The 25,088-nt window shown below is 39.2% G+C and overlaps 1 protein-coding gene across 3 annotated transcripts in view; it reads right to left on the reverse strand.

Moving 5' to 3' along the window:
- The window catches only part of PLPP3 (phospholipid phosphatase 3), a 34,800-nt gene that overhangs the window by 8,925 nt on the left and 787 nt on the right, over nucleotides 1-25,088 (reverse strand). Inside the window, exons 1-4 of one of the 3 annotated variants that reach the window (XM_053469941.1) lie at nucleotides 7,785-7,824; nucleotides 7,270-7,427; nucleotides 2,700-2,980; nucleotides 1,796-1,853 (exon numbers count right to left, since the gene is read on the reverse strand). In XM_053469941.1, the coding sequence (XP_053325916.1) occupies nucleotides 1,796-1,853; nucleotides 2,700-2,980; nucleotides 7,270-7,427; nucleotides 7,785-7,809 (522 nt within the window). In that variant the 5' untranslated portion in view covers nucleotides 7,810-7,824. Of the gene's footprint in view, nucleotides 1-1,795; nucleotides 1,854-2,699; nucleotides 2,981-7,269; nucleotides 7,428-7,784; nucleotides 7,937-25,088 lie in introns of those variants that run through there. The other 2 variants (XM_053469939.1, XM_053469940.1) reach the window with 2 other exon arrangements.

The following is a 25,088-nucleotide window of genomic DNA, read 5'->3' on the forward strand; positions in this document are numbered from 1 at the left end:
GAGGGATAAGAAAGCTCAGTAGACACCACATAAATCCAAGTGGAAAAATAATGAGCTGGGTAGATGGGATTCCACAGGAAAAAATAGATATGTTCTGACCTGTAGAAAGGGTGCCTAAAATAATTCTACCGGGAAGGAATCCGCATTCTTTGAATGGAATGTATGCTTTTTTGTGTTTTTGTTCATTTAAACGCACGATAGGGTTCAGTTTACCATTTTCTTCAGTTTTTAGCCTTTTTTTTTTACTTTAACTATACTGATTTTGTGATTAGAAGAATAATTCCATTTATTCTGGTCATGGAGACCGTTGATACCCTGAGGAGTATTGGCTGAATTCTAAAAAAAGGGCTAAATAAATAAAAAAAAAAGTGGTGTTATATGGTATTAGTTAATAAATGTGTATCTCACCCCCCATGTATGCAAAGATAATTAGCCATAAAAAGGAGAATGGAGAGAATAAATCATAGTATGGTGGAAATGTGGATTTTCTACCAGCGATATGGTTGTTGTAAGTTAAGAAGGAATGAAAAGGAAATGAAACACCTGAAAAGTGTCAGAGCAATATCCTTAGTGAGGGACTGACATGGGTCATTCATCTCGCAACTGCTTTAAGGAATAGATTTTCAGTGGATTTTCTTTGTTTAATAGACTGTTCTGTTAATTCTTCGATATTTTGAAAGGATCCAACAGAATGTTAAAGAATGAGTTTTGACTTCTCTGCGAAACGAATGAGACCGACGGACAAAGTCGGGCCAATACAAAGCAGGTTGGCCATTGGCGAGACCTCATTGGGGAGTCCATCAGCCGTCTAATCATTTTGGAAAAAGTATCCTTACCATAAACAGCAGTCTAGACCTTCAGCGATCTGCTGTATGTCTGTCTCTTATATCTTTTTTGATAGCATTATTATCTGGCTGCGGAACAAAGTTTCACAATAGCTAATTCTATCCGAAGACGGGGATTAAGGATGCGGCACCAGAACCACCTTTGTTTAACATAGTTATTTTTTTGGTTTGGTTTTAAATTCACTAAAAATCTCGGAAATGTAATATAAAGAGTGGTAGACAACAGGTCACAAAATTACGTAACAGTCTTGTTGCCCCATAGGCACTAACCACATCCCCTATAACATAAGTGTCCCTCGTTGGCCATATGGAACATATGGAATAGTGTGAGGTGCGTTGTTCACCTTTTCTGCAAGGAATGAGACCTACACAGTAATAAATCAGTTTGTGTAGACAGTGATAAAGATGAGAGATATATTGCATTCCTACTGGACAAGGTGGTGGGGGGGGCATCTGAGCATTATATGTAGGTTAGGATGATGAATTCACTGTAAGGAATTTTATCTAGAAAACTCATGTTTGAACAAAATAGGTGAATGTCCCACACGATACGGCTGTGGTTATCATCTCTGCTTGGAATGATGTAGGCTGCTTGTTCGAAGGCGATTTTATCTTTTACATGTTAGAACCGAGAAGCGCTATAAACAACATTATTTTTTTTACTGATAATTTAAAGTATTTTTCAAAAATAATAATAATAAAAAAAAAAATAAAGCCAGTAATGGTCTGTTTTTTGCTTCCAACCATTCAATGTGTATATGGTATTACCCCTAGCACAGTAAAAAAAAAAAAAACACCACGACATGCCCCTCTTAGGTCGGAAGCGAAGGCTATAAATTAAATATTTTCCATAGGCATTAGGCATATAACATTTTAAGTATCATTATTTCATTAACCAATCAGAAACATACAAAAAAAAAAAAGATAATTTAATGAAAAGAAAAACTTACCACTAAATACAACATGCTATACATAGAGAATGACGCGTGACCCGAGAAAAATGATTTCCTGTAACGCAAGAAGAGCAACAATAAGAACTTTAAAACACGATAATCACATTTTGCAAACTCTGATTCACGAGATTATCACGTAATAAATCAATCAGTGAATTGAACCGTATACTTTAACTATGCCATAAAAATGAAAGTCTGCGATTAAGACAAAAAGGAATGTGTTTCGATTTGTTTGTCCTAACAAAGTGTTCCGACATATTGAAACATTGTTTCTATAAAAAGCAAAAACCTTTGGATAATATAATATACAGGTGCAAACAAGTACATTGTATCCATAAAAGTTATTTGTATGTAAGGGATTAGCCAATCAGAAATGTTCTAAACAAAAGAGCTCGCTAAACGAAGTGTGAAAATATTGGTAAAAATCTCAATCGCCTTCAAAAAGTAAAGATTATTATTATTTTTATTATTATTATTATTCTCCAAGGATTCACTTAATGTTGTTAGGCTTCACTTCTCTTTAGTAACAGCGCTACAGCACCTGTTGGCACCATATAATTAAAAATGTCATGCAAAGCTGTTTTTTTTTCTCTCCATTAATTTAGAACATTTAAAATTCAGCAACAAGGAAATACAAAGTATTCTTAACTATATGGAAGATGCACGTACATTTCACCTATATTTACCAAGTCGTTACAATCGATATCTAGTTGAACTTTAACTGTTGCGAGGTATTTGCGGTTACCTGGGGCACCTTGTTAAGTCAACAAACTTACATGTTTACTCTCCTCATTGCAAATATATTTCCTTTTTGTACCCTACCTATGTTTTATCTTTAACGTCAAATGTATATGTGTCAGTGCGAAAGGTTGTAAAGAAAATGGATAATATTTCCACATACCTTGCTTCCCTGACTTCTCTCAGAGACCCCCTGCATTCATAATCCACGACGTATCCCAAGGAGCAGTTGATTTTTGAAGGATCGGGATTGCAGGCAGCCAGGAAATGAGGACGCAGGCGGCCGATGGACACCTTGGCGATATCGGTGAACGACTGGCTGATGGCGCAGCCGAATAAGAAGTACCCAGCTTGCTTGTACAGGGCCGAGAGGTACGGGTTCCTGATAAAGGAATGAGACCTTTCTTTTAAGTAATGGATTCGGAAAAATTCCCCCACGATTATCTGTGGACAAAAAAAAAATGGAGAACTCGATTAGGCTACATCACAGTTTGGAGGAGGAGGCGTATGAATGAGCGTTAGAACCGAACTGAACAAGACCACATTTCTCTGATATGTGGGGAAGCAATTTTACCTGGACGTAGAAACATGTCCGAGCTGAGCTCCTTTACCTAACATTTAGTACCATTGGTTACAGCGGTTAGTAAATCCATTGGCCCTTGGTCCGTAGAGCCATAGGAAGGACAAGATGGAAGAATGTGTTCTGATGTATTCTGATGTAATACAAATTATCCCAGAATGCTTTGAGCTAGTGGACTTTTTTCAGTTGATACCTACAAAGATTTTCCCATATATCTGCCATGAGGAACACTAAGAAGACTATGCAGCCGGGTATTTAACTGGCTTATTGAACCAATAAGTATTCCTTTCCTGCAGACCAATAAAAGGTTGACTTAGTCAATACAATTTTACAAAAATACCCTGTCCATATGAGGAATTTGTTTCCAAATTAGATTAAATTTAAATTAAAGGACTCTTGGTGGATGTTTGGCTTAGAGAAAGTTTTAGTCAACGACTAACATTCTATTATATTAAAACAAAGACTCTGAGACTAAAACGGAGGCCCGTTCTGGCTCTAGTGAATAGAGTAGCCTAAGTCACCCTAAATTACAAAAAAAAGGCATTTTAAAGGGCCAATTAGTTTCCATGCCCTGTTCGTTGTCTCTGCCCACACTAGAAATATCACTAAATATAAAATATTACAAACTGACATGCAACCTGGACCCAGTTATCGCTTAGTCAACGTATTCGGTCATCCATGAACAGACGTTCCATCCAACGTTTCCTCTACTGAATGGGATAATACTGTAAACTTTCCCTAACTGAGATATCAGCGCACGGAGCACGGAGGCAGAAATACAACTTCAATGAAGATAATAGAGTGTGCGGTGGTTTAATCTCTTTGAAAGTCGTCCATCCACTAAGTCCTATTTACACATGAATGCGGTAAAGCTCGGTAAACCAGTCATCGGTGGCCTTTCCCACGGAGGCATTTAATATGGCAGCGTCAGTTGCCTCAAACAACTTTTTTTTTTAACAGGGGGCATCATGAATGTAGCAGACACTACTGACGTTAGACGTCTCGGCAATCACCATGGATACAATGGCGGAAATGGCCTGTAATTAGGCCTAGAGGTTTGTTCTATGAGCAACAAAAGTATCCCTTAAAGGGTAACTGTTGCCTTCAAGGGTTTTAGAGCACATTTGTATATTAAAATAACATATGATACCTTTTGGCTTTTTTATTTATAATTTTTTTTAAATATTTAGTTTAGAAGCGACTATTTTACCTCGGGGAAGCTGAGGCCTGTGGCAAACTGTGGCAAAACGAGCATTATCTAATTAATATTCTGTCCTGAAGGCCTTTTTCATTCTTTAAGAATAAAAAAAAGCTGCCTGAAACAATCAGCAGCTTCACAACAGTGGAGAGATAACTTAACGGGGAGGAATAATTTTGCCAAGAACGAGAAGTTAAGATGGCTGCCCATATGATACATCCATCAAGTGTGTTTCTAATATAAAGAAGCTTTGTATGCGTTCCCCCCCTATTATTATGCTATATAAATCAAGCAGTATAATAAAAAGGTAAAAATTATAATAATAGCGTATTTTTAACGTCAAGAGCTGCCTCCTGGCAAAACTATCTTTGTAGAGTCGCCAGGTGTTTTTCCAGTAACCCTCCTTAAAGAAAAAAAACCCGCTTTCTAAAGTAGTATTTCTTGCACAGATATTATAATACTCAGGATATTTACTTAAAGAAGACGCAAGTTATTTTTTTTTTGAAGACTGGATTTAGTGACTCTTCAAGAAAAACAAAGTTCTTTTCTATAAGAGGCTAAACATTTACATAATTGCTCCCTTTAAACATACAACTATTATATATATAATATATTCATAAATTCTCAACAGATGTTCTATAATTGCCGGGTAAGCCCTGTTATTCTTAAACTCCCCATTGTAGGACCGTTCGAAAGGTTAACCATAAATCGTCTTTATTAGGGATGTCTTCGCTACAAATGCTGAAGTCTTTTTTTGGATTTGACCATTTTGCCATAAACCAGAGTTATGACCTACGAAAAAGGCGCAGTTATTTCATTCCGATCTTAAAAGGGGCACGGAACGAAGTCCAAATGATGACAGTGATGATGAACCGAGTTGGAGTCAAGTCCATTTTATTTAAGCAGTTTGTGGAAGAGGTTCTGCGAGTTTCCCGCTAGTTTGGTCGTACAGCGCTCCAGTAAATTTAAGGCATACGGGCATTTTCCAGATTGATGGACGTTGGAGAACAGGAGAACGAGTTTTTAATTTACAAAGTTAAGTCTTATGAAAGATAAACCCGTTTTAGTTCAATTGGCCAGATCGTAGAGAAACCTTATTGCTATTCTTGAGGCAACTGTTATAATGTAACGATTATAAAAATATGTCATCTGTATTCTTATTTTTAAACTTTTTTTGAAGTATCTAGGGGCTTTCGTCTGCTTACCCAACAAGGAGAATTCTATGGTCTCCCCATCTTAGAAGGGGGAATCTAAAGCTAAATTTAAAATACTTATTTAGTTCCATTAAAAACAAATGGTTATATTTGAGCCAAGCGTTTGCGGAAGCTGGAAGCCATCTCTAGAGGCCTTTGGTACCTCCATATTTATTTATTTAGTTATTTTGTATCTTTCTCAACCTATCTGCCCCGGTCTCCCTTGGTGGTCCTGATAATTGCACACATGTCAGAAGATTTAAAAAAAAAAAAAAAAAAAGTCCCTACCAATTAACCCCGGTGGACTGTTTACTATTTTCATAGAAAAACAGATTCCCAATAACAGATCGGTGTTTTGTGATCTTGTTATTGAACAACAGAACTGGAAAAGACCTGATTGGTCCCAGATGTTTAAAAAAAAGAGATACTTCGTAACGAAGGTTCTCGCAGCTGCGAACCCAGCGTATAATGCAACGTATGTTATCAATACCCTTTAAAAGATTGACCGCAGCTTTTATTCCCCCCCCCCCGATAAGGGGGATAAACATCCGTCACAAATCTAACAAATATTTAATTATTAACCCTTTAAAATCCACGTTGGTTATTGAAATACTAAATCATAGTAACCCTCTCTCTTAAAGTTACTGGAGTGCTCCTCCTACCTGCATCAACTTAAATATTCATTAAATATCCATCCCGCTCATGCGCCAAAGCACTCCCCATGATATCAATGATTGCTGAACTATGTAAGCTTGAGTTGAGCGGCAGCCAGACGCACTTGCGGCGACTGAACTCTCCGCTCTTCAAGTTAAGGACGTGAACTAGTAAAACATTATAGGGAGTGCGACCGCATGAAACGTGGCCGTTTATAGGTCAAGTGTTCCTAACGTTCATACACGTAACACCCACACAAGCTTATTTTAATCTAGATGACCTTGCGGTCAATTGAAGATACATTTCTCTCCTGTACGAAACCATTAGCTATCCACCTGGTTGAAAGAACTTGGTTGGCACATAATACATTGAACTACGCTGCGTACATTTTACAAGCAATTTAGATCATTGAGATATCTAGCTGCAAAAACAGATTCATATATATATATATATATCTCTATATATAGAAAGCAAAGCAAATTTGAACCCAACACCAATGCAAAAGCCCAGAATAAAGAAATAAAATCATGAAAATCATTACATTTATGAGAAATATATGTCTGGTAAGCTGTGGCGGCAGACCAATATCTGAATTTGGCTTTTTGTGAATGTGGCCGAGAAGGTTATGTGTTCATGAAGGTACAGGTTTGTGATCAAATAACAGAAATTAAATTGTTTATTCGATACAGAATTCTAGGGACTTTTGAGTAGATGATTATGAGAAGTCCTTGCGCAATAATCTTGAGAAGCAGGTGAAAGTACTTAATTCTGGGGGGGGAGGGGAGTTTAAGACTTTTTTCGATGGAACTGGCCTATGTGTATTTATCATTTTCCTTTATGTTTACTGGAAATAAGGAAATACGATTCAGTGTTTTTGAATCCGATTCGCTTTAAGAAATATAAGGTGTATTAATGTTGCGTGCCTTTTGTGGCTTTTTTGGTGATTTCCCCCAAAAGGTATGTTTTTTTCTGGTAAATGCCCCAGAAAAATCGCCAAATGTTTGAGAATAGGAATCCAGACTTATAACAGGGTCATTTAGCCAAACCACTTAAAGAGAAGAAAGGGAAAAACATGATTTTTACTTTGATTGTTAGATTGCACACTTACAGTAAAGATGGAAATTAAAATGCCGGCAGCAGAGAGTACTGTATCGCTAATGGTTTCTGCGTTTTTGTAGGGGTACATAATGCTCTCGTCCTCACAGTAAAATCCTCTCTTGAACGGCTCGATTCCATTAGTTTCAATTATCAGGAAAGGCAGGCCGGCTAGCGAAAGAGCAAAAGAGCAGGAGAAAGAGAGAAAAGAAACAAAAACATTGTAATTCCAGAACTTATTGTACATTTTATAAATAAATGCAACATCGCAGACCTTCTGGGACCATGCGAAACCCCTTGGAATTAAGGAAGTTTTTAATAATGTAGAATTTTGTCAAAGAGTTTGGTATTCTAAGACATGCTTCCCATGTGGGTGACTATTGGGCACTTGGTGGCCTTCAAGAAGCCCTTTTTTCGATTACGTGTTAGAATGTTGTGTCTTTGTGTGGCTCTAAAACCCAAACGACCGTCGCTCCCGGAGGTAGCATAGTCCCGTGGCTCCTTGACTATTGCAAACATTTCACTTACAGACAATAACGGCACCAACACGCATAACGCAAGAAGCACCGGCATTTTTACAGTGCTTTTCTTTAACTCATAGCTGATGCTTTGGTCATTGCAGAAAAAGCCCCGCTGGTAGGGCGTACCGGACGTATTCAGCACCACTGCTGGGAGAAAAACTGCGAGGACAAACGGTGAGACATCACAATCATGGCAATCTCGGGCTTTCTAGCTTCTCTTTATAGAGGATCTGTCACCTTTCGCTTTGTGCCTTGTTGGGTCTGGCATGGAGACATCTCCATGATGATTCAATTGGAAGCCCTACGCTCCCCTCTCTTTCTTTTGTTTGTTTCTAAAGCTTCCAGAACATATAAAATTCCACCAAAGATACAGAATAAAGAATCAGGAATAACCATATATATTTAATGGAAATTGACTCCCCATCATCCACCCCCCCGCCCGAAGTTGAGATTTTGGGAAAGGTGACAGATCCACTATATACAATAATTATTAATATAAGTAATGGTCTTATTAACTCACGGTACAGTATGAAATGAAAACACTTGAGGTTTATTAACAGATGCATTACTCCTCTGGTACACAGCAAGTGAAATATGGCAGCGAAGGACTGAATAACATCATTCTATTGCGGACAGACAAGCTTTCCAGAGCTCGGAAAATAAATCTATAAAAATTTACTCATCTCCATTTCACTACCTAAGCATTTATAAGTCAGGCCAACTTGGCTCAGCGAAGTCCTTTCTGGGCCAACAGAAGAAAAAAAATCCAAGGCGGATAGTTCTCTTGTGAAAACCCCCCCCCCAAATAACTAATAATACGTAGTAATAATAATCCAACGTGTCTTTATTGACGTGGTTTCCAACAGGTTACCATCTTGGTGATACAGAAATCCAACCATCCGCCATGACGCTCAACTGGTTATGCCAACCAATATAGGTCTCTTGGTTAGGGAATGTAGAGGAATTAAGGTTGCCACATGCCTCCTCAACAAATGTTTTTCACGTGACAGGTCTTTAAGACATATGTTAGGAGAACGAAGCTCATTGGAATGTTAACCACTTAATCTCTGGTAGACAGCGGTGTGACAGTCTACACATCCTCTGTTTTCTTAGCCAAAAAAGAATGATACTTTAATCTTTTCAGTACTACCAGAAGGATCGACGACTGAGTGAGGCTTCTTTGCTACTCACCTTAAGTATTTTCAGATGTTATTCCAAGGAGTAGCTGGAATAAGAAGTTTCGTAGAATTCATTCTCCAACAGTCAGACGATACATGGGCTTCGTTATCTGAACCTTCAAACTGTTAGGTATAGACATCAAATGCCTCCTGGGTAACCCCAGTAAATGCATGGAGAAAATTTGAGAAGAAAAACTGGAGAGGGACAGGATTCTGAATCTATAGAGAACGGATTTTGGGAGCGAGCCTACTTGGGATCTCCACGTTACCTACTGAGTTGTCTACCGTGATTTAAAGTTCTACCCAAAGCCAACAGCCCCTAACTTACAAGAACCTAGAAGGCACCGTCATAACACTTTTGGTTTTGGTTAGGTTAGACTTGTGGTCCAAAAGGATGTATTCAATTTGCAACCAACTTTGATGAAGTAGCCTCAAACTTCTTTGGAAACATTTTTTTCGCTTTTGCATTCATGCCAGGCCAAGTAGGAAGAATCCTACATTTAGGAATGGGTTTTTTTGAGGTTACACCTAGGATATAACCTGTGGTCTACTCTTCATGTGGAACCTCGCTTAAGTTTATTTGCCCTTTACCTTATGGTCACCCCTCCCCCCTTTGTCGTCCTTTGGCATCCGTTTGCCCCAGACATGCTTTAACTGTGATATTACAGTCTACTTTCCTAGCGCTGGTTAAGAGCCATTATGTTCTCTGTAATCTTATCACCGTGACAAAAGGTTATTAGCGTAAGTGGCTATGACCCTGAGTGCAATAGACACTGTTACAAAGTAGCCTTTGCTTCCTCATTATGGACATCCCATGACATGCTTATTACAACGTCCCATCCGCTTGGTGGTACTTGAATTAAGGTGATTATCCCCTGCCAAGCACATGTTTGGCCATCAAGCCAAAGAAAATCCTTTTACCGTCTTTGGTATCTTGAAATATAGCTTCATGAATGCTCCGGTACTTCTCGCACTCTCTAACAAATTGACTACTTGCCTGCTTTACTCTTTCATTTAAAGTTATTTTAGGTAACACTGTTTGCTTTCAGGCCAGGACACTATTGACCAAGGAAACAGTTAAATCTGCCCCAAATTGACTTTCCACTAATTTCACCACTATAAAGTTAAGCAGGCGCACGGAGACTGGAAATTTCTCTTTAATCTTTAATATTTTGTAGTGGTTAAATTTTTGGGATCAGGCCCAATCAACGGGGGGGGGGGGCGACAAAAAAATAGAGAGCGAGAAAAAAAAAAAAAAAAGACGCCAGATTCCGTAGAAATCGTCTGGCAAGCAATACCTGCCTCGGGACGCACATAGTAAATATTATGATTTCATGCATGTGACAAGGGTGCTATTTTAGGCCACTATAAGCTACTGGTCTTGGGGTATGTATAAACCTCGTTTAGTTTGTAATATATGCTCCGATTATTGAAACTGGCACGAAGCCTGAGTCGCTGGAACTGCTTGCATTTTTTTTTTGGTTCGCGTTAGATCCTTTGAAGGCAAACCATTTCTGAGCACATTATATCTGTGAATACACCCACATATAAGTCTATTTTTGCTAGAATTCTTTCTGTTCCTTTACCACCCTGACTGTGTGACTGAACAATCGTACGCATATAAAATGCATGTGTTCATTTATTTAGTCTGAACTGCACATATTACTCTAATCCGTTAAAAAATAATGAATTTCAGATGTTTAACACCATTTCTTAATTTAAACAGCAGCTAACCAAAACGAAAACACGACTCTTGAGCTGCAGCTTCTCCTTAAAAAAAAGCATTATTATTATTTTTTTTATATTTTTTTTTATTATTTTTTTTATTTTTTTTTTTTTTTACCAAAAGCCCATCTTTGTAAATATGTATTGCTAGGCAATACCTTCTAAATTTAAGACTCAATTAAACTGATCTCAGGATGGCGTAGGAAAGAACTGGGCATAAAGCTTAAGGTTACAACTAGCATTTTCTTCCCCAGTTTTGTCAGTGTTTTTATTGTATACAGAAAAAAAAAGCCTTCTTCGGTAGGAACAGTTGCCACCTGCATAAATACCATACTGTACCGTAATGGTATCGCCATGTAACAAAAACAAGAACTAGAAGCTTAAGGGTTTAATAAGAAAAAAATGGAATCCTACAAAAAAACGTCACTAATCATTGAATAAAACGCCCAAAAAAAACAGACGTGTATTACATGAAAAAATAGACTTTATATGACAATTATTGCTTATAAATAGTAATTTAGATTAAAGTCATTTTAACGTTAGGTATAGGCTATAGATATGTAAATAATAGGAAAATGGTTCTTAAGGATCCTGTATCTCCTCCTTTGAGTTGCTGAATCTTAAAATAAGATGTTACCCGGCCAGAAGAGTCACAAAGACAGTCTGTATTATCGGCTAAGAAAATTTCAAAATCTCCATGAAAATCCTCTAGCAGCTTTTTTTTTAACAGACAAAAGTTGATTGATGCTGACAGAATGGGACCCTCAATGCAAGCGCCCTCTAAAGGGGTCTATAATAGGGATGGTATTTAAAAGCTTTGTAATTATGCTCACATTTGCTCAGTCACCTGGTTCAATAGGAATTCTGCCATGCTAAATCCCAAGTCTTTGTCCCGTGGCACGCAGGTTTGTGTGGATCACAAGGGGATCCTTTCTTTTTCCCACGGGAGGGATTTCACTACTGGTGGCTCTGAAGCTGACCTCCATTCACCGTATGCTAACTCCCAAAAAAGACAAAAGCATTGGCTGTGAAGGCCCCATTGTGTGTGTTCCAACATTTTAATGGCTGGTCATGTTTAAAGAAAAAAAAAATTGCTAGTATCGAACAGGTTAAACTCCAGCTACAAGGGGTACAGACGTCAGTCACTTTACATAGAGGACAATGCGTACAGTGTTTCATGGCAGAAGTAAAGATGGACAATTCCAAATGTCTGCTTTCAGAATTCTAGTTACAATGACCTGTCCCGCTGTCCTGCCGAAGCTAAATAGAATGTTGAGAAAATGGACTTCAACAAGCTCAAGGGGGGGGGGCGGTCTCTTTTGGATTCATTGTCGTCAAGTGCCAACAAAGACTTCTCTGTTCCCTCAATTAGAGTTGGATATGAATGCCAAGGAACATAATTTTAGCAGCCCATGGAAGAACATTGATTCCTTGCTCAATACGGAATTCTACATTGGGGAAAAAAATGCTACAAAATGTAAACTACAATTTTAAGCACCCTTATTTACCTTGAGCTTGGGCAGTTGAAGACCAAGCAAAAGCATGGCTACCTTGACCCTGAAGAGGCGCCTGAGTTCCAGTGTTTTGTTGGATGTCCTAATGATGAAGGTCTTCTCAGATCCATGACACATGAAGCAATTTTTAAAGGCCGAGACACTGGCGTGGCTTCTGTTCTCTACGTTAAAGCGTATTATTGTGGCTGTCAAGCTGAAATGTGGCTGTGCCCATCAATCTTTACTTTGCAGCACAATGGGGGTACTTTACGCCCCTCCTTCTATACCCAATTTTTCCTGCCCCTCCACTAAACATAAAGATTCACAGTATGGGAAAATCATTCCTGCCTATGAAGATAGCAAGAGATGCAGAGAACCCTATCCCTCCAGAATAATCGAATGGTTCACGCAGCCTCTGAAAGCTCTAATTAATCAGACAGTGAACTCTTTACCAACTCAAGATTTGCCTCTTTTCAATAAGTTTACAATACAATATCCTGAAAGACAAGAATGCTTCAGACACCTCGTGAAGAGAACTAGTTCCTGGCAGCCGCTTGGTACTTACGGGATTGTGTGGCTTGTAATTACATGCAGGTCTCATGCCAAAAAGCCTGTTGATAGAGGGAAAAATAAATCCCTGCTCGACAGGCTTGCTTGGGAAGGGATTTTAACACTAGAATAACCAGGACTTTTTAGAAAATAAAAAAAAAATACCAAATGTTATGCCTTATGGGTACCAGAGGGACGAGGAGCATATTGGAGACCATTTTGTGGCCATCAAACAGTTAAATCTGTTTGGAAAGGGTAGACCAGGCTAAAGATGTTTATTGGGAAAATGGGGCATATGATTTGCTTCAAATTCCCTTTGTTTCTAAGTTCTATGAAGAGTTTGATGCTGTTGAAATGCTATTTTAACGTCACCGCCAAGTGAATTACTTTGATCATCCACGAGAAAATCGTTCACCGTAGATCTGAAATTTTTTCAATGGCACACAAGTTTGGGAAGTGGTGGAGGGTGCCTGACCAAAGAATGTAGGGCATTAGATTCTAAGAAGTCTTTTAAATGGGGGGGGGGAAGCAAAGACCTGCAACAAAACTGGAAAATGAAGCTTTGGCAATGAACGGGTTAATATTTGTCTTGAGCCGGCACCATCTAATCACTTTTCACCAAGACCTCCAGGGATAAAAAAAGGCTGATATTTTCTTTTGTCAGCGCAGGCTCCAGATAAAAGTTATGCTGACAGATTGCAGAGTTATTGTCTGCAGAGACAGTGGCAGTGGGAAAATCGCAACAATTTAACCATCTCAGTCATAATATTGCAGTGTTTGGCCATAATGATACAGCGGCAGTCAGACCAAGGCAGAGATGTGACGCAAGAGACCAATGCCAGACAGGAATAGTAAACAGCAATTCACATGAGAAGCTTGGCATGAGGTTAAAGCCTGTGATACAAACTCTGTATGGAATAAAGGCTCGTACACAGAGGTTATACTATAAGTATTGATGTTGAACTATAAAATAGTTTTCATTTAAATAAACATTTTAACGCATGTTTAGTGGGGGAAAGGAGAAAGCATGGAGCTCTGCAGTGGAAATGAGTGTCTGAAGGCTCTGGGAGGAGTAAGTGTAAGGCTGTGCAGGAAAGGATGCAACACAAGGTTCTGAAGGGGAGGAGACATCACAAGGTTCCGCAGGGGAGGAGACAGCATAAGTTCTGCGGGGGAGGAGGCAGCACTAAGCACTGCATGAGGGAATGAGCTGTAAAAAGCACTACAGAGAGAATGGAAAGCACAAGGCTGTGCAGAGGAATGGTGGCATAAGGCTCTGTGGAAGTGATGAAGATGGAATAAACAGATCCAGGTTCCTAGAGCAACAAGGGTCCTAACGACCTGAATACACCTAGAGGAATAGAAAATACTGGTACCTGCTTCCCTCTTAGCAGTGTTGTACTGTTTAAACAGCTGCCATGTTTACTTAGCGCTGCTTGTCAAATCATAACTTTTATCACAAGAAAATAATATGGGCAAAAAAAAAAAAACTGCGTCAAATTTTTCTACCTGAGAAAATACACAGAAGGTTCAGGCAGGCTCAGCCTTCAGCCGAGCCATTAACATATCCCATATCCCCTTGGGAGCAGTTTATCCAGTTACTATATTACCCATTAACTAATTTATTATCAGTTTATGAACACATGCTAACCGACAGATGCTTATATCGCAAACGGCTAAGGAAAACTCCCCTAACTCCCTGACATTTTCGGTTTTCTGAGAAATGGAACTTTAGCTAAAGCCTGCCTTTAAAATGAACGTAATTTCAGCTTGCAACAAGTGATTGATGTGTATTACCAAGTATATTAACATGTTCACTGCTGCGTGACAATGTTAATTATCCTGGAAACTGCCAGGGTTGAATTTCCCATGAGATATTTCAGGCAAATGGCTTTATAAGGCACAGCAGCTAAAAAAAAACAACAAAAAAAAACATGAAAACACCCCAAAAAAGTGAAAAAATCTATGAAGTTTGTTCAGTAATTATCACACACACGCTGCCGCTGGTACGTTTGCCCTCTAGTAGCTAAGAATCTAGGCTCTGAGTAATACAATGCAGTTAAATAAAGCCTTTGTGTGTTTATCTAGCAGATTAAGATAAAACAGGAGCGTTGAACACAAAAAAATTCCATTAATAAAATAGCAGCATAAGTCGCACTACCACTAAAAACTTTCCACCAGAAAGTGCCACCAGAAAGTCTAATAGCCTTGATAGGATGCCATCTTTAAAGAACTGGCATGACGACCTTGGCAAACGACCTTGGCGATCCAGTTCCTTGGAATAACATCAGATTCCCAGGGCCGAAACGCGATGGATTTAAGTACAAATCCTACAAAACATCATTGCAACTGTTTTGCAAGCCAAGGCACAAAAGACTTAAAGAAATCCGCAATCTAGCCGCTGTTTTTTTTGATGGTCATAAAAAGTTCAAAGTACAATCATAAAAAAAAAAAAAGACGCAATGACCTTATAGAAATGATTGCCAAGTCGCTTTCAATAAAGGGGGGAAAAAAATGTAATCCAATTTGCTGAAATGTAACTGATATCCAAGCACAGGGTAGGCAGAACAAGGTAGAGATCTCCAGAAGCCGCCTTGGCCGACTCCATAATCCTTGAACCTACCTCTGATGGAAACATCAGAAGAAGTAGGGGTTTTTTTTTCTTCTCAACATATTCTCCACCAAAGAAAAACAAACGACAATCATACCCCGGACAGGTTCAAATAAAATCTAGAATTTCTGAGCGGGGAAATCGTACAATTAACTTTTGAACACCCATTTGTTTTTTACAGAGACCCAGTCTGATCTACCAAAGAAATATCTCGGCTTCCATGCCAAGTTTCTGCTGTCCCGTTGAAAGGAACCATTGTTTGTATCCTTGAGCTTTTACTTTTCTTAGAACCATGAGCTTTACTCTAACGTATCCTGAACCTGAACCCCGATGACTCCTTAACGGCGAAAATGCTTCAACAGCGTCGAGCGCTGCCAGCAGGTTTGTGGTCCAGAACAGGCCTGGAAACCTTAGAACTCGGACACGTAATATTCCAAAAACAATCTTTCATGGAAAGGAAATCAAAAAAAGAATTTCAAAGCAAAAAAAAACCCCCAGAAAATAAGGATTAGCAGAATTTAGTGGAATGAAAGAAAGTTCTTCAATCCTTCTGTGTAATATCTTAGCGTAGTAGAGATGGTTACCAAAAATAATGTATTTTACGCAAACATGGGGAAAAAATGGGCAAATTGTTCAAATGTATGCAAAGCTGAGGTTTTGATTAAATTATCACTTCCATCCCCTTATAAACGCATGGGGAAACTAACAACGCTCCTCCATGCTCACGCACCAAACGCACCCCCATTGATTTGTCCCCAAACACATCCTTTGCTATGAAAGCTACAGTTTCCATATAAAGTAATTGACCCAAAAAGCTCCAGAATTCAAACAAAAACAAAGGAAGAGCCTCTAAAAGATTGAGTTGTTATCTCCTGGGGGAAAATTGTTTATTTCTTAAATGCGACTTCACGCCATCTGGATGGTGGGTTCTGCATTCATGGATGGACTCTACTCATCTATCATGGGTGGACATGTTCCACCGAGTATGTATTCGTCAACTCCTTGGCCAGACTTGTAAGCGCAGAAAGAAAAGCATCAAAATAGCGCTTTATCTGGGAATAAGCATTCACATAACAGCACAAGAAAACCGACTCCCCATACTAATCGCTCTGCCATTCAACTTCACGGCCATGTGAATGGAGCGCTGACAATGGGCCAGATTCGCATTCAACGTTCCGCACAATGCTAAGCTCTTTCACTCCCGAAAAAAAAAATGCAGCTTTCACGGCCTCGTTAGTAAACGTTTATAAAATAACACTGGAATTCAAGGACAAAAACAACAAAAAAAATAAATTCTCTTTCAACAAAACTATGTGCAAACACCCCAAAAAAAACAAAATCCTTTAAGAATGTCTAATGTATCCTCCCAGATGCGGAGATATCAAAGGTGGGATTTTTCACGAGCAGGATATCCAAAATGATATAATCTAAAGATTTATTTGAGTAAAATTAAAAATATTTAGCTTTTACAATGTGCCAAAAGTTTTTTTTTTTATCTGAAGGCTTCATGGTTTCATCCGAGGACGGATTTTGAGTATCTGTTGGAATGCAAGCGGTTTGGTTCACAATGACGGTAATGCAGACCACGGGCTTTCTTGGCCCGTTGCTACGGATACTGCGTGGAAACAATAACCATTGTGGACACCTTTGAAAAGGGGTCGGTGGGAAAAAATAACTGGCATTCGCTTCGGTTATTGGCATCGGCGGAGGTATTTCAATGGCCAATAAAAACCGCACAGTACAACGTCCTATTCACTTTTCAAAGATACTAAATTAGATCAGGCGGTTGAAAGGGACATTGTTGTCGGGAGGTGGACGGGCTCCTTCGCGGGTTCCCTCCTTTATTTCCTAATCAAACAGCCGAGCGACGCTGTAAAATAACGTATATCCGTTTACAAGAGTGTACGATGCGTATTGGCAGTCAAAGGGTTAAAGTTTGCGGCCCAAAAGCGTTATGAACATAGAATTTGCCAGCGTCTAGTCGTCCCGTTTCTCCCGCTGTAAAGACTCAAACTTTAATCAGTCGTTGGTCTCAGAATGAGGAGCCGGATGCCTATCCCATGCATGTTTAAATCCCCTCACTGTATTACCCTCTACCACCTCTGCTGGGAGGCTGCTCCACTTAGCCACCGCCCTCTCAGTAAAGTGAACCTTCCTTATTTTACATCTAAACCATGTGTCGATGACACAAGCAGGATTTGGGGGTATTAGGGCTTTAAAAATAGCACAAGCCCAGCTTACCGATCCAGTTTCATGCAGGATGTTTGATACGCTGCGCCGTCCAAGCAATCTACCCCCTTGTATCTGGGCTTCCAAGCGTATCATTTACAGAAGAACTTAACGGCACATTAATAACGCTTACGCTCCTGTTATAGATATGCTTACATGGCTGGAAGACGACCAATTTATTTGCATGCCCTGCTGTAGATTTGGGGATTAAATAATTGTTGTAAGAACCAGATGAGGTAATTCTAACTGTGAAACGCCAAGAGGTGCCGCAGCAGCTGCAGGCTGTAGACCACCTGCTCTGGGTACGCTCCCTTGATTCAGCTAACCCCCCGCACAATAAATCACATAATAAAACATACAGAGTGTGTCTGTTCGCCAATGCGTGGGTTTAGCCGGTGACATTGTCATGGAGCCAAAAGTGAGCCTTTTGGCTTCTGATAAAATCAATGGCTTGTGGGTGGGAGAGAAAAAAAAAAAAAGCTTGCGGCCACTATGTAATCTGGGCACGGGGTAAACCGAGTGGCACGTGGGGCCAAATCCTTTCAAAGCTTATGTACGGAGCAAGAAATGCGAGCACAAGTACTGAAACGCAACTGGGTGGCTATCACTAGCCCCATCACCCAAACCTGATTGTCTTCCGTCATTGTTGGAATACAACTCCCAATATCCTCGGCCACACAAAAAAAGCTAAAACATATACAGGTAATAGGGAGTTGGGACAGCTAAACCACACTAGGTTTAATAAAATATAAAAAAATAAATAAAATAAAAAAAAATAAAAAAATATATATAATATACAATATATATCATATATTGATATACTGCATAATATAAAAAAATATGAAAAATAAATAAAATCAAAATAAATATAATATACAATATATATATATCATATATTGATATACTGCATAATATAAAAAAATTATAAAAAAATTGGCACAAAAACAGAATTTTATTGCAAAGTGCTATTCTTTACCGTCCTGGCACTGAAGAGGTCAATCGCGAACCAGCCCTGTTTAGCTGCACAGGCCCGCAATAAGTGCTCTTTGTATTAGAGGATTAAAAGCGGAAAGATTTTTTTTTTTCTCCTTTATTTGCTTAAAAAAAAATGTCTCTTTGACACATCAATGCAGCGCTTTCCTGTCAGCTGTTACAACAAAAACTTTCAGATACTACGCGACTTAGGTAGAGCTGGAAGCCGGCCAGGACGCCCGTTGAATAATTGGAAATAATTCTGTCATGTACCAAAGCTGCGTACAGAAGGCAGGAAACAAAAACGGTATTAAATAAAGGGGGGGGGGACTTGTTTTAAGAGGATATAACCACAAATGCACTTTATGTGTACAATAAACGATGACAAAACATTTCACTTTCTACCACGCCTGACAAATGAATTGTATATACCGGGTTTAGAGAAAGGGACACTCCAGCCATAATATGCATGACAGCTGAGGGGCCCCTTGAAATGTTTGCGTGGTCCCTGTTGCATATGCATGGGGGGGCTCTATATGATCCCCCCATATGCATTTGCCCCGTTCCCTGCCTCCCGCTTCTTAGCTAGCAGGAGATGTGTTCGGCCACCGCCTGCCTGGTTGTATGCTCACCACTAGTCATCTCCACTGCTGGCCCTGCAAGGGTTCCCGCGGGAGGTCTAACAAGACCCCCTGTGCGCACCTGCACAAAGCATCAATAGAAAACGCTTTCCTACCACTGAATCTGGTGTGGAAAACCGGACCATGGAGGGGAGCGTGGCTCTGCAGCTGCAGCTTCTCCTTCATAGGCATTCTTCTTCATTGGCGAGGCTTGCCTGGTTAGACGGGTCCCTTTAAACTCAACTGAATGCAGATTGACTTGATTGCTCTCCACGCAAAGTCCGATGACAACACTTTCTTGCACTGGTTCCAGAATACATGTTTTTTTCTCTCTGAGCCGAAGTGTAAGTATGTATTTTAGCTACTTTGTAACTAACCTCAAAAGCCAAAACAAGTCTTGTGGCCGATGTCGTGTTTACAGTTGACTTAGACGGTTCCAAGAGGAACTCATTATCAACTTGCATCCCTAGAACCTTAAGACAAATATTCCTGCTTTCAGGAGATCCTGCCAACCCGAGAAATAATATTTATCAGTCCACGTGGCATGAAAACCGGTTGGGTTAGCCTTAGATCATTAGATATTAACGTTGAAAATGGTTTTCCACCAGACACGATCTTCTGCTCCGTTGATCAATGTGGTGTTCTTGGTGATGTTCTACTGTGAATGTGGTAGTTTTGGTACGTTTGATGAAATCTTAATGGGGTTTTATACTCAGATTTAGAACCCCCCACAAGGTCTAAAGAGAGTAAGAATGATGCACGAAGAGCGATTCAATGACATGTGGAGCACATCTAACTATCATTATTACGTTCAGTTATGTGGAGTTGTATATTAGGAACAAGGTCACTTCAAGAATCAGAAATCATATTTCATTTTAAGAAGGATGAGTATCAGGTTTCCAAGTTCTAGCGAAGCCGGAGCGTCAGCTGGAGGACCTTGATGCTCCGAAATTTTTTTTTCCGAGCCAAGTTCTGACAAATGGTAGGTTTGAAAGCGCAAATAAAATATACATTGATTTCCAGGCGAAGCAGAACATTCACCACCATGTTTTTGTTGAGAACGTCAGGAATGTCTCATGTTTTTTGAAGTGAACCCCCTTTTAAAACAAAAATTAGGAGGATCCTGTTTCCGTTTGAGAAAGAAAGCCAAAAAAGGGGGTTTTTTTAAGAAAAATTTACTTAAAAAGTAACTGGAATTTCAACCACAAAGAGAGTTTTTTACCTGGATTTCCCGTTGGACCTTTTCTAGAGTTTCGTAGAGAAGGCACGGCAAATTCAAGTCCTCAGTGGCCCATAATGGGCCATGATTAGGGGGTTACCCCAGCCTCAACAAGGATGTGTGGGTATTACCGGAATCTAAGACGGGACGAAGGACTGAGCCTTTACATCAGGAAAAAATGAGGCGACTAGACGGGCCGAATTGGGGCTGATCTGCCAATAAATTCAACATTTAATGGATCTATTGGTTCTGTTCTTCCAAATATATCGAGGTTGTGAACAGCTTAGATTTAATGACAATCACAGGGGCTGCTACAATCTCTAAATGTGTGATTCCTTAAATTTTTTTCTCCTCGCCAATTTGTATACTAAACAATGACCCAAGTCTAAGAATGACGCCTATTCCTTGAGATCAACCTTGGTTCCGACTCAACATGGCAGCTGTGGCACTTACGAGTCCAACAGCAATCCCATGAAGAGTAGCGCGCAAGCAGTTTGGCTGTAAAGGCTCTCATCGCCGGCTGAAACTTGGCTAACTCTTCAAGAACTCGAAGGGTTGGCTTCTTCCCTCACTTCACATCTCTAAACTAAAATCATTCCAGATGTTCCTCAGCAAATTCTCCACCGCTATAAAGTAGGAAAAAGAAACGTTTTTTTTTTTGTAAATATTATTAAAAGGGTGGGCTTAAATTAGTCCAATATGCTTCATAGCATCAGTCAAATACTTGAGATTTTCCGACTACTCTAGATTTCACGGTAACATCTCAAGAAAGGTTTTGTTTGAAGTATATTTGCCGTGGTGAGCAGAAGGGTGGGTTCAGTAATTTTAGATGCCTAGTCCTAAGAAGAACGTTGGCTGATCCAGAGATGGACAGTGGGAGTTGTAGTCCACCTCAGATTCATTGATACTCAAGTAGTGGCATACTTGGACCTCTGGTGCAGCTGGACATTCTCTGCCAGCTCTTAAGATGACCTGTTAGACCTCCAGAAAAGCAATATGGCGGCAAGGATAGGCAAATTAATTAATGGTGTCCATTAAATTAGCTGTATGACTGTAGACAAGTCCACATCAAAAAGTGATGCTTTTCAGAGGTCTCGGTTTCTATGGCAACAAGCTATTAGTAGCTGCTTTTGTGTCACGTGACAATTAAACATTCCCTGGAAACTAATGAACGAGGCAAAACTTAACAGCCCAAAAGGCCAAGCTGATATATATTTTTACATCCATGTAGGCCCTGCTGCAGTCGTTAAGCACGGCCGGCTCCTCGCGAAGGCATCCGTGAAGACGCAAAGACAAGATAACAAAAATAAGACACCTTCTGGTTCCGTCTGAGGAATTTGGCCATAATGAAGGTCTGGCATCAGTAATTAAAACACTCGCCTCCCCCCTGGCAAAAGTCAACAATCCCTGGGTGACAGGTCTGCCCTTATTGATTTACTGCTCAGTGGTCAGTTAGTTCCACATGAAGGAAACCACAGTAGTCCATACTTGAGTTACTGCAACATTGTGGCGGCCATTAATGATTTAGTATTCTTTTTTTTAAAAGGTAATTGTGTTTTAGAGAGGCGAGGAACGACCAGCAGATTAAAAAAAACTAATCTGCTTATAGGTAAAATACCAAATGGTAATCTGACCTAGCCCTGTAACATGTATAAGCGAATTGGTAAGAAGAATGTAAGACACGTCCCCATCTAACCTATGATTAGGGGTCCGTTTAAGCTCTCTGGGATGACCCTTGTTAATACACAGTGATTTCCCATAGAGGAAATCTTCAATAAAACGGTTTGTATAGTAAATGTAGCTAATCATTTAACCCTTTAAGGTGTAAAGCTTTTTCAACTACATTATTGCAAAATGATTACAGGGGGAGTAACAGAGCACCTGCAGATGATGACAGCTACCTGCATAGCACACAGAGAAGTGTGCTGAGTGTGCTGGGAGTTGTAGTTCATCAGCAGCTGGACAGGTTCAGGGTGTCTTGCCAGTCAACGTCGTCAGCTCCATGCTATGAATATGAAAGAGTTTGACAGCTTCTAGAAAACAAATCTGAAACGTATTATCCCTTCTTCAGGATTCCGACTGACTGTCAACAAGCGCCTCTATTGTCTGCCGCCACCTGATATCAATTCCAGATACAATATTTGGGGATCCTGTTTCGTGCCCATAGGCAATAACCACCAGTCAGCCATAGGCAGCGACAGGGGAACTCGCCCATGCGATTTTACAAGGAGAACTGCATCTGTATAGTTCAAAAATAGCTGTGCCCTGCGCAAAGGTGTCTAATTTCAACAAGAAACAAAAAAAACGTCTCGGATCTGAAAGTAAATGAGATAAGGAGCTCACAGGTAAAGGATAGAGATCAGCTGCTGATCAGGCCCTATACTTAAGAGGTTTACATAGACTTACCTTCTATCCCTTATTTCATGGAATTAAGAAAATGATGCTTTTATCTCTAAGACTTGCTTCTAACCCTCTGATCAACAATAAGTTGTTTTGCTAAGGTGTTCCCCAAGCCCTTCTCATTCAGAAGTTTAATCAGGATCTCCCTGTCCTGTTCTGATGTTAGACATTGTACAGCGCCACGGAATATGATGGCGCTGTATAATCAATAACTAATAATAAGGAATCAATATCTTGAGTTTTAATATTATCAGAGTAACATAACAATAATGCTATGGGATGGTTTGGTTATTGGGACGCCATCTGAGTGCCTGGGGATGCTGAGACTTGTAGTTGCTTCCTGTGGATTTTGTTATTTTGCAGCAAAATAATTCAAAATTCCATAAAGTTTACTACCACTTCAATTGATTCATCATGCTTAAAGACGAAGTCAAGGACTGATTTAGACCTGAGTCCTACATCATGGGCACATTAGATGGCCAAAAGGTTCTAATCCGCCATCAAATTCTACATTTCTATGTTTAAAGAACATTTATAACGTACTCATTAGTATACCTTCTCAAGCACCACTTTTATTTTTATTTATATATTTATTTTTTTAATATTCCCCAACAGTAAAGGCAGCAATTTCCACAATTAATGGAACCCAGCCAAGAAAGCTTGTATATCAAGGGGACACTTACTAAAAAAAACCCTAAATCCTTCCAAGTTTCACCATTCTCAATTACATCACACAATGCAAACCAGATGTCATTAATGCAATGATTTACGAAAACACCTCCGTCTTAGAAAACTCAGAATGTAATCTAAGAAAATCCCCCCCAAAAAGTTCAAAGGGTATTATCATTAATTACCAAAAATATTAATTTTGAAGTTCACTAGGACTAGAGTATTCCTGCTTCTTTATGCTGTATCCATGTTACTACTAAAAAAAAACCATAGTATTGGGAAGAATCTGAGTGCAATATGTGCTGTCAACTCTTTTTTGGTGGCAATTACTACTTTATCTGCACAAAGTGATGTCCCAAAAAATAATTCTCATAGACAACAATAGCTAACAGCGCCCCCATAAAACAGAAAGTTTATGATGGGTACTGCACCCAGAATAAATATTATTATTATTTTATTATTATTGTACTTTTTATACCTTTTCTAAGGGCTTATGATACCTCTTTTTTTCAGCAAGACCAAAGTTCCAAAATGCATGTCCTAAAACAACACTGAATGTTTTTTTTTTCCCTCTGACATGAACTTTGAAACACTGTCAGACACTTTTATTACTTTGAAACAACACATTAACTGACACTGCCATTATGATGAGCCAATGATTTATGGAAATGCGGAAAACACATGCACAGCAGCTCTATGCATATTTATTTGTAGGTAGGGGCAAAAAAAAAAAAAAACATCTAACCTATATTTACTTAAACAAAAAAAATCTCAGTGACAATGAATGTAGATGCAACAGGAGGAGAGAGACTTGGTGTCTCTACCTCCTTACTTATCAGATCATAGTCATCAATAAACCAACAACTTTAAAGTTTAAAGGGAGAAAGAGAGAAAGAGATGTGGTTTAGAGAAAAAAAAACTTTTTTTAAGACATGTTCTGCTGTATGGTGCAGTGAAAATGCAGAAATTATAAATCAGTTCTAGAAGACAGGATTCAGTCTGGAGTAGTCAGTTCCCAAAAACAATTTGGAAGTTTTGCTTTGAAGATGCCTTGAGTATGTAAACCTAATCAGATAAGCCTGTCTTCTGCAGCAAGAACTAAATAGCTCCTTCTAAAGAGGTCACCTTTAACCATGCCAAGCCCCTTTATGTTGTTGTCACTTTTGTTTTCTGTTTTATTCTTATATATGGACATTTGTTCACAAAAAAATTAAAGCCAAGTCTGCTTACACATGGAAATGTATATATATATATATTAATTTGCACTAAAGCTGTATATGTTTCCTTAAAGGCATCTCTTGTGTTAATATGAAGACCACACAGCTGCAGTGTATATGAGTTTCTTGCACTTAGTTTACATGTGGAAATCCTGAACTGATTCACCAAATACACACATGCAATTTTCAGAATGGCTGTAGGGGTGTTTATATCCTGAATGTTTTTATATACATTAAAAAGCAATCAGTAAAACAGATTTTTTTTTAAACTCTGGTCATATGGAACGGTAAACAGAGAGTTTGATACACTGTTTATAAAATAGAATTCTGTAAACATAAACATGTGTGCACACACATATATAGCATACTACCCATAGAATAATTATATATTATTATTTATTGCATGTGTTGACTATGTAATAAATAGAT

This window comes from Spea bombifrons, chromosome 6 (genome assembly GCF_027358695.1).
Source record: "Spea bombifrons isolate aSpeBom1 chromosome 6, aSpeBom1.2.pri, whole genome shotgun sequence".
Lineage (NCBI taxonomy): Eukaryota > Metazoa > Chordata > Amphibia > Anura > Pelobatidae > Spea > Spea bombifrons.